Raw genomic sequence first — 10129 nt, 5'->3', positions numbered from 1 at the left:
AGACAGCTGAGGAAAGGGGGTGGCGGGGCCCCCTGTGCGGGGCTACGCGGAGGAGCTTGGCTTGGGTGCAGTCGGCCCCGCCGACCTATCAGCAGGTGTTGCTCATATTATCAGAGAAAACCCAGAACCTCTCATTTTCCCTGGGAGCAGGGGCCGGGCTGGGGTCTGTGGCCCCCTGGGGACTCTCCGAGGACAGGCTCAGGTTTGGGCTCCTCGCAGGGACGGTTTCACCAGCGCCGACCCATGTGCTGGTGTTTGGCTGGTACCCCTGACACAGCCAGTCCTGATCCCCGAGGCCCCCCGTGGCTGGGCCTGGGGCCGTGTGCACATCTGGAGAGCCTTCNAACTGCCCCAGCCTCCCCCCACCCCCCGCTCCCCCCACCCCTGGCAGTTAGCACTAGGGAGGGGGATGGTGGCACTTTCATTTCTTTGTGGCTGTATTTTCGCTTCTGGCATTTTCCACATTGTCTGCATCGAATAGGCTCCTTTGTAGTCAGAAAGTAAGGTTTAAAAGGGCAGGGAGCACATCCATAAATACAGATCCGAAGGAGACCCCTTAGTCACCTGATTTCCACCTGGCTTCTTCCGGATGGAGCCCGCCGGCTGCAGGTCCCCCTCGGATGCAATGACACACACAAGGCAGGGCCTGGAAAAGCCCCCAAATTGCCTGTTGGTTTAATCATTTTCTGGCTTGTTCCAGCCCTGCAGCCCCGAGCAGGGAAGGTGTGAGCACAGGACACCCGGGGGCCACAGCGCCCTGGGGGCATCCCGCGCCCTCGCAGGGCTCAGAGCCGGCGCCTCGCTTCAGCTGGTCCTTGGGGCCTCCCCGGGATGTCCTGGCAACAGCCGGCACCTTGCAGCTGCTTAGGAACCCTTTGGGCCAAGGAGTCTGGGACCAGGGGCCTGAGCGGTGGGGGAGGGTTGGGGGGTCGACCGGGGTGAGCAACTCGCCAGCTCGCCCAGGACCTCCCTTGCGGTTTTAGCACTGAGACTCCTGCGTCCCTGGGAAACTGGGACAGTTTCCTGATCTACAGCAGGGGATTCGCTGGGTTGGGGGAGGGAAGCAGAGCCCCCATCCCTGCGGGCAGACACCAGCTGGGCTGGCTTGGGGTGTCCTTAGGGCAAGGGTCAGAGAGCTGGCCAGACGCGGTGAGCAGGCCCCCCCGGGGGCGAGGAGCCTGATTCCTGAACTGAGACCCAGGCTGGGAGAAGGAGCTGGGCCCTGGAGACGGTCCGGCCCAGAGACAGCAGCTGCCGGACCAGGATGTCCCAGCAGGGGGGAAAACGCGGACGCTTTTCGTCTGGAGGAGGGAGGGGACTGCTTCAGGGTCAAGGAACCCTCAAGAACAAACCGGTCAGAGCCTGAAGGGCTGGGCCCGGCGGCCCCCGCACCTGGACTGACCTCTCCTCTCTGGCGTCCACAGCAGACATTGCAGCCAGTGACGGACCTCAGGATCCCGGAAGCAGAGGCCCCACGTGACCACTGCCCGTTGATTCCTTTGGAGATAAAATCCGTTNGGGGGGGGGGGCCAGGGCAGACCTTGGACCCAAATCATCAGTTGCAATGCGGGGACTTTAGCTTCCCACCTCTGCCGCCACCTTGTCCCTGAGGCCCGGGGATGGAGGGCAGAGGGGGTGCCGTGGGCTGCACAGCAACCCCCGCAAAGCCACGTCCTGTTAGAATCTCAGAACGTGGCCTTATTAGGAAACAGGGTCATTGCGGGTGTAATTAAGGGAAGGACGAGCTGAAGTCATTGCGGATTAGGCTGCGCCCGAAATCCGACAGGAGTGCCTTAGAAGAGGCGGGGAGGAGGGGGACACAGCAGGCCAGAGGAAGCAGGGCCTGGACACCTCGATCTTGGGCTTCTGGCTTCCAGGATGCGAGAGAACCGATTTCTGTTCTAATTAGGCTGCCTGGTGTGTGGTGCTTTGTGAAGTGCAGAGGCGCCCTCCCCTCGCCTGCGGGGGTGTGCAGAGAAGCACCCTCCCAGGCCTTCAGGGGTGTGCAGAGATTCCCCCACAGAAGCCTCCTGAACCGTCTCCCTGGGCCCACGCTCTCCAGAAAGTTCACTGGTACAAAATTATTATCAAATACAGACCAGTTCATAGGGTTCAATGTGAGAAGATGAACTTGAAAAAGAAACACTTCATTACCAGCAACACAGTGAGAGAAGCGGCTTGCAGTGCCGCCCCGTGGAAACCTTTCTTTTTAATATTTATTTAATTTTGAGAGGAGAGACAAGTGCGAGCAGAGGGGAGGCAGAGAGGGAGACACAGAATCCGAAACAGGCTCCAGGCTCTGAGCTGTCAGCAGAGCCCGACGCGGGGCTAGAACTCACAAACCGCGAGATCACGACCTGAGCTGAAGTCGGACGCTCAACCAACTGAGCCCCCTGGGTGCCCCGTGGAAACCTCCAAAGCCTCCCTAAATGATGAAATTAGGAGAACTCTGCCCTTCACCAGCAGGTGCTTCTAAATCCCCTGAAACCAGTTTCCCCATCAAGAGACTGAATGGTCCCAGCAACCTCAAGGTCATCTTCCTCTCAAAGGGCACCTGTGTCCCTGGGGTCAGGAAGAGAAAGAAAAAAACCCTTTCCAGGTTTGCATTTGGAACATTTATTTCAGGAAATACATTTTCAACACTTTGTTATTTATACAAAAAGACGAATTTCTCAGGAGGCACAGAGCGAAAGGCCACTGTGGGACGGAGCCCAGTGAAACACCATTTTTCAAAATCTGGCTACAGAGAAGGAAAGCAGAAAGCCACCCCAAGGCCGTGCCCCGCGCAGAGGCCGCCCCACGCCCCGGGGCCCCGACGCTGAAGGTGGAGGTTTCCTTCGAAATCGTGGATCTGGGTTTTTGGCAAAAACACGGCAAGTCGGCAAGTAAACGGTTTCACTAAGGGGTCCTTCCTATCTACGGTGGGGGGTGAATATGGGACACGGTGCCCGGGGGCGTGCGCGCGCACGCACGCACACACACACGCACGCACACACACACGCACACACACCTCTGCACAGCAATGTCCGCATTCCCCTTCCTCCCGCGACTTTTCTCATCGGCTGCAAGAAGCCAGCCTGGGGCGTGCGGACAGACGTGTACCTCACCTGTGTCTCATCTCCTCGACCTGAGCCGGACCCCACGCTGGGATCTGCTGTGCGCGGCGCCTGCTGGTGGCCCCATGGGGACAGGGTGAGGGGGCAGGGACAGCAGACACCAGCCGGGCCACCCTTGTGAAAACCTGTTCTGCAGCCTGATGATGGGCTGTGCACCTCTGACTCCTGTCCTCGGGGGGGGGGTGTCTGGGGGAGGATCTTTACGATGGGCTCCCAGGAGCCCAGGGACACTTAGGGCAACAAAAGCCTGGCCCCCACCTCTGGGGGACATGGTGTCAGCAAGGCCCGGGGCAGGAGGGCTGGATGTGTACTGGGGTGACCACCCGCGCGGAATTTAACCAGAGCCTCTTGGGCCAAAGAGGTGTCGAAACAGAANCGCCAATGGGCCTCCCGGTGTCTAAGCAACTGGCAACTCGGGCCTCACAGAATTGACTATTCTGCCCTTGGGCGGGGCGGGGGCGAGGGCGAGGGCGAGGGCGAGGGGCTGTCTGACTTACGGCCTGGGCCGCGGAGGGAGGAGGGGGCAGGAAGGGGCTCCAGGTCACCAGGCCGGCGGCCGCACTCCGCCACCACGCACGGACCAGGACCTGGGCCTGGGGTGGGGGTTGGGGTGAATCGGCGGGTCCTCNGGTCTACATCTCCTGGGCTTCCGGCCCCTTCTCCTCGACGCCGTTGGACATGGCGCTGCTGCCCTCGTGCAGACGCCTCACCCGGTAGGCTTCGAAGTGGATGGTGCTGGTGATATCCTTGATATTCTGCATGTGCGTCCTGGGGGGGGGGCACAGGCAGCAGGCAGGTCACAGGGCAGGCCTTGGGGGCAGGGCGAGGGGGCGGGGACTGGTCCTGCACGGTCTGATCCAGGACTCCCCACTGCCTGCCCCGCTTACACCCCACCCGCCGCCACTTGGCTCTCCAAGCCCATCCAGGGCAGTTTCCATGGCAACCCAGACCCTCCGGGCACACACGTGCTCTAATGCGTTTGTCTCTCTCCGTGTCAAGCCTGAGCCTGTGGCCAGTCCAGGGATGGGGCTGGGTGCACACTCAGCGGGGACAGGGCTGGCATGACCTTGCTGCCACCCAGAAGCACCAGGCCAGGGGCCCGTGGGGGACCGCAGGTTGGGGGGTGTGGCCCGAGCTGGAGGGCAGGTCGACCCTGCAGTCCTGCGCTCAGGTTCTCCTCCGCCCACAGCCCAACAGGAGAGACGGGAGGGGGGGTCAGAAGGGCTCACGGTAGCGGTCTTTCGCCGCCAGGCTCTCCAACGCGGTGGGGTCACTCCTGGAAGCCACGCCCCCACCCCTAACCTGGGGCCCCAAAAGCCACAGTGGGAGCCCCGCCCTCTCCAGTCTCCTGCCCGGGGCCCAGGCCCAGCGCCCTCTCAGTGGGCCGAGGGGGCTACTCTCGGGCCAGGAGAAGCCTCTGCCAGGCCAGAGCGGTGGGGCCCGGGGGCCCTGGGATGGCAGCAGGGACACCACCCCGGTGCCCGGCACACAAGAACCCTCACCCTCCACCCCAGCCCTGAATCCAACGGGCTTCGGCAGCAGCGGTCAGAACCTGGCCCTTCCCGTCCCTGGGATCTTATACAGATTAAGAAGGGTTTTTACTTCCTGCTTCACTTCCACGGAGCTGTTTTAGACAACGGGCTTCCGAGTTCCCCCTGGGGGAGGAGGCGCTAGCTGCTGGCCGGGACCCCCGCCTGCTCCCCATACAGTCCATGCTCCTGATTTAGGGCCTTCTGGGGGGTCTTCACGGGGTCAAGGCCAACACCCCACAGCCCCCTCTCACCTGATGAGGAGGTCCCGCAGGTAGGCAAACTCACAGTGGGTGGTGTTCTCAACTGAGGAGAAAAGACAAAAGGGGCTTTAGTGTCACTGGAAGCCCCTCCCCCAAGGAGACCCTGGTGTCCAGAGGAGGCTGGGCAGGTGGGCGCAGGGGCAGCTGGAAGGCACCGGGCTCCCCGGATGCCACTGTGGGGGGCCCACCCGGGCCCCTGGCGGCCAGAGGGTCTGTCTAGCAGGGACACAGCACAGGAGCCAGCCGGGCAGCGGCGGGGAGAGGGCTCCAGTAAGGCAGGCCGCTGCCCCTCGCTGGGGACCAGGGAGGTCTGGGGGAGGGCGGGAACCCCGGGGGGGGGGGGCGGGAACGGAGCAAGGCCGGAATTCAAGCTGGGACTTTAAAGAGGAAGTGGCCCACATGGGCCACTGGGCATCTTCCCACATGTGCACACAAGATGCAGAGGCACCTACCATGCGTCACCATTTACATCAAGCTCAGGACCAGCAAAGCTGAACCCCCACACTGCCCGGCGACACACAGAGGGGGAAGGCGGGGCAGGGGGGGCCTCTAGTTCCCCCCACCCCGGTGGCAGCTTGGGGCTGACACTGATGGACGGGGCTGCACGCAGGACGTGCGTGTGTAACGATCATGCACCAGCAGACCTTTCGGCAGAGCGGTGAGGGGCGCCGTCTGCACTGAGGGCGGGGGGCGCAGGGGTCAGCTGGAACGCCAGCAGGTGCCCAGCCTGCACATTTAACCCCATCTTCACACGCCCCGTGAGCTATGCTGTGGCTCCTCTGTGGGCACGAGTCTGTCCCGGTCCCCCACAAGCCGGCAGGCAGGACCAGGGCACAAAACCCCCAGGGGCCTCCCCTTTACCAAGCTTTCTGGATTTTATTCCCGTTGTCTCTTGCCTGGATTCTGCCCTCCTCCCCCTAACGTGCCCACACTAGAACCTTCTGGTGACGGACTCTCACGCAGCACTGCCACTAATGTGGAGAAGCAGTGAGTGCTGGTGGGAAGGACAGAGCCCCGAAGTCAGGGATGTGAGCCTGTGGCAGCTGCTTCCTGGCTTGGGGAAGTTCTCTGGCCTCTCTGACCCTCAGTTTCCTCCTCTGTAAAGTGGGGATAAAATGTCACCCACCTCAGGGACACGAGAGGACTGGATGAACTAACAGCGTGCTTTATTACACCCACCTTCCTCCTGAGGACACTTCGGGCAGTTTCCGAGGATGGGTAAAATATCTCAGGAGGGCGAACGGCAAGTTGGAGGGAAGAGCAAAGACACAGAACCAGGGATGGGGCAGACGGCAAGAACGAGGCGGAAGGGCCTAATCACCACGCCTGCCGGACGCGAGCACAGAGCGGCCAGTCCTCTGGGTGGGTGGTCACCAGCGCACAAAGTCGGGGAGGAAGAGGCCGTCAGTGTTCTGGAGGTTCTACAGTCAGAGATGAGGCACCAACTTCCTCCAGGTTCCTTGGGAAGGAGACTCACCCCCACCCCAGTCCTTACAAGGTGCTATGGGACCGTTTCCCAACAGTCTCAAGGTGAGCAGGTGCAGCCGCACACAGGTCACGGAATACAGACTCGCGGACCCAGGAGCCGGACGCAGGACCGGGCCCCACAATTCCTGCAGCCCGAGCTGGCCACCAGGGGGCAGCAGAGGCGTGCCCATCACTGGGCTGCCCTCAACCCTCTGGGAGGGGAGGGGGTCCCCGCTGGCCTTTCTCGTCTGACACCTCACCACCCTCCAAAAGACATGCACCTGTGACAAAAGGATCCTAAGGGGCAACATTTCAGGATGAGAAGGGGCCGAGGCAGGACGAGCCCAGGCAAAGCCTGGCTGAGAGAGTGTCACGTGGGACATGGATGTGAGCGGCCCCCAGAGACACATCCGGGGTCCAGACCCTTAGGCGGGGGACAGCTGCGCAAAGGCAGATCCGGCCGACGCTGGAAGACACCCAGGCAGAGGCTGGTTTAGGACACACCACCCTGCACCAAACCCGCCAGCACCCAGGGGGCGCCTGGGGAAGGGCCGCATGCCTCTCCCGGCCCCGCGCCCTGCCCCCCGCCCCCAGGCTTGGCGGCGCAGGGTGGACCGTGGGTCCCACAGCCTGGGCCTCTCTGCACGAGGGGCCGGGACACCCCCGGGGGCTCTGAGCTCGCAGCACGACGACGAAGGCACAGTGCGCCCGCCGGAGGGCGCCCACCGACCGGTGGTTTTCAGTGATCACTTTCTTAGAGCATTTGCTGCCCCTAAAGCTCCAAAGTCTTGGCGACATTTTCCTGTTTTACTAAAGTCTCGGCCCACAGTACTCACTTCAAGGATGGTGGAACTGAGGCCATAGGGGGTAAGGGACTTGCCCACGTCACAGGGCGGCAGGTGCGGGAATGGCTGATGCTGGGACCTCAGCCACGGGCTCCAGGAACAAGTGGCCCATTTCGGTCGGTCCTTTCTCCCTGCTCTGTTCTGAAGCACGAGGAGGGAACAGAGCGGATGGCGAAGAAATGCCCAGATACAGCCCACCTGGGGTGTTACCACCTGAGTGGGTTACACCGTGCCCCTCGTGGCCCCCCAAACCCCGTAGACACTTGTGAGTCAGAACTTAGCGGAAAGGGCATCTGAAGATGTAACTGGGGTAAAGAACCGAAGACGCGATCGCTTGGATTTCAGGCAACACTAGCAACGGCCAGGGGCCTTCTGAGAAGATGGAAAGACGGATATGGTCAGAGGGCTGGAGGCAGAGCAGAGACTGGGCACACCAAGGGGACGCAGAGGGTGGCTGGCAGCCACGGGAGGGAGGCCCTGGGCACGTCCTCCCTCAGGGCCTCTACAAGGAACCAGCCCTGCTGACATCCTTGACCTCTGACCTCCAGAGCCAGGAGTGAGTTTCTGTTTCAAGACGCCCCGTCTGTGCTAATTTGTTACAACCGTCCCGGGACCCCGAGATGTGGGGGGGGCTGCCTGGTCCTTGGCGCTGGATGGAGCCAGAAGCCCAGGCAGGTGCCAGGCCAGAGAGGTGCAGCAGTTTGTCCAGGGGCACACAGCACACCTCTGAATCGGCAGCCCCAGGACCCAGAACTCCATGGGACCATAGATCCCTTCGTCTCTGGGCATCCCCCTGCCCTGTGGGCAATCGGGATGGAGGCGCGGCTCCATCAGTGAATGGCCAGGGGCCCTGGACCAGCCACTAGCTGCTCCCCCCCTTCCCCCGAGGCTGAGTGGGGCAAAGCAACAGATGCGGTCCCCAGAGCACAGAGCTCGGGCCTCGGTGCGCAAGCTTTAGGCCAGCAGGGGCAGCTTTGGTTTTCTGATTGGCCCGGAGGCCCCAGGCAGCGGCTTGGCCAGTACCTTCAATGGTGCCCCACTTGGTTTTCCTTCCGAGGATCCTCTTCCCGTTCACCTGGTACTCGTGGTCACTGCCCACCACCGCGAACGGGATCATCTCCTGTGGGGGGGATGGGCAGCACTGGTCACGTGTGTGTGCAGAGGCCAGTCCACCCCCGAGGCCCCTGAGGGGAGTGGCCCTGAGCCCGGGGCCCCCCACCACCTAGGCCCTTGGCCCGAGAGAGCCACATGCGAACACGTGGGCTCTGACCCGTTCCGGCCCAGAGACTACGTTCTCATGGCTCAAGGCCATCCCACCCATTTCCCCAGTCCCCCTGGACAGGCCTGGAAGACGCCGCCGTGTCCTTTGGCAGGAGCCGAGGGGCCCCTGGGAAGGGCATCAGGCCAGCACACCCACCCGGAACTTCTCGTTCACCAGCCGGTCTTCTGAGTCTTCATCGAACTCCTTCTGGGGGTACACGTCGATGCCGTTGGACAGCAGGTCCGCGGTGATCTGGGGATCCGGAGGGGAGAGATGTGGGCGCCGTCCACACAGCGTGCTGGACTGACCCGCTAGTACCCGCCCACGCTGTGAGCTCCAGAAAGTGAGGAGCCCCGGCCCCGGCCTGGGGTCAAGGGCAGGAGACCCTGACACTCCAGTTCTGGTGCCTCCTGAGTGGAGAGGGGCAGCTGCAGGCCTGCCTGCCAGGAGGGACGCGGTCGCTGCTCCCACGCGCCTCCCGTCTTCCCTCGCCAGCCCACCGCAGCCCGGAGACAGCAGCTCAGGGGTGCCGAGTCCTCCCTCGAGCTGCACCCGGACACCCTCTGTCGCTGCAGGTCCCGGGAGCTGCACGGGCCCTCCGCAGCCAGGGTGCACCCGGCTGTGCCCAAACCATCACCCCCTTTGTGGCTCCGGCCAGTCACCGCACATGACATTCCAGCGCACAGCCGTCATTTCTGCCCTAAGCACAGACCACACCTGTCAGCAGCTTCAGGGGCTTTGGGGCTTTCCCCTCGCTCTCCCCGGCTGCGCACCCACAGCAGAGACCATCCCTCCCTAAGCATGCTGGGAAAGTCCCCAGCATCGGGGCCTCTGGAGCCAGTGGGATACACTGAAGGGCCCCCTGCTTGTGCCCACAGGGGTGGCGGCTCTGCGGGGCTCGGGCGCCTGTGTTCTCAGCTGGTTCTGACGCGGGACCCTGCGAGGAAATGGGGCCATGGCGGGGAAGACGCGGCCACCTGTCCCCGTGCAGGAGGCCACCCCTCTTGGACCTCCTTTTTCAAGAAAAGCCTGGCATGTGGTGTCTGATGCCCCCCTCCCCGCCCCACGGCGGCCTCAGTCCCCCACGAGGAGGGGGCTGGGGGCTGGAGGAAGGCGGAGCTACCTACCCGCTGTTTGAAGTAGATCCTCTCCTCCAGGGTCAGTGTGTCGGCCTTGGCGATGACGGGGACAATGTTCACTACTTTGCTGAGGCGCTTCATGAACTCGATGTCCAGGGGCCTGAGGCTGGAAGAGAAGGGCCCGGATGCGTGTTTGGCTGGCGGGGGCCGAAAGGACGGGCACAGGACGCGAGAGGTACGGCGGCCGGCTCCCAGGCGGGGACATGCCGACAAGGCCAAAGCCACGGGCTCAGTGCCAGCCGAGCCTCGAGTGAGGGACGGGGAAAAGCAAGAGGCCTCCCCTGATGCCGGACAGGAGCAGGCTGGGGAGGAGAGCAGCTCTGAGCATCGTCCTGGGCAAGGCGTCGTCCCAGAGAGGGGCGGCTGGGGCTGTCATTGCTCTGGTGGCCGTGGGGCTTCGCTCGGGAGGCAGAAGCGGAGGAAGGACCCAGCAGCTCTGGGCTCACGCAGCCGGCTGCCATCCAGGGCAGAACCCCCCGGAACCTCACTCCCTGGCTCCAGCCCGCCGC

At 63.1% G+C, this 10129-nt stretch overlaps 1 protein-coding gene across 5 annotated transcripts in view; it reads right to left on the bottom strand.

Annotated features, from left to right (window-relative positions):
• Positions 1-3748: 3748 nt before the first annotated feature.
• SEPTIN9 (septin 9) overlaps positions 3749-10129 on the bottom strand; it is a 138500-nt gene continuing 132119 nt past the window's right edge. For all 5 annotated transcript variants that reach the window (XM_077754982.1, XM_077754990.1, XM_077754994.1 and 2 more), the window contains 5 exons: positions 9609-9726; positions 8638-8733; positions 8244-8340; positions 4900-4951; positions 3749-3884 (listed from right to left, as the gene is read on the bottom strand). In XM_077754982.1, the coding sequence (XP_077611108.1) occupies positions 3749-3884; positions 4900-4951; positions 8244-8340; positions 8638-8733; positions 9609-9726 (499 nt within the window). The remainder of the gene's footprint in view (positions 3885-4899; positions 4952-8243; positions 8341-8637; positions 8734-9608; positions 9727-10129) is intronic.

This window comes from Crocuta crocuta, unplaced genomic scaffold (assembly GCF_008692635.1).
Source record: "Crocuta crocuta isolate KB4526 unplaced genomic scaffold, BGI_CrCroc_1.0 scaffold50, whole genome shotgun sequence".
Taxonomy (NCBI): Eukaryota; Metazoa; Chordata; class Mammalia; order Carnivora; family Hyaenidae; genus Crocuta; species Crocuta crocuta.
Note: the sequence above shows the minus strand (reverse complement) of the source record. Positions and strands in the feature narration are given on the sequence as shown.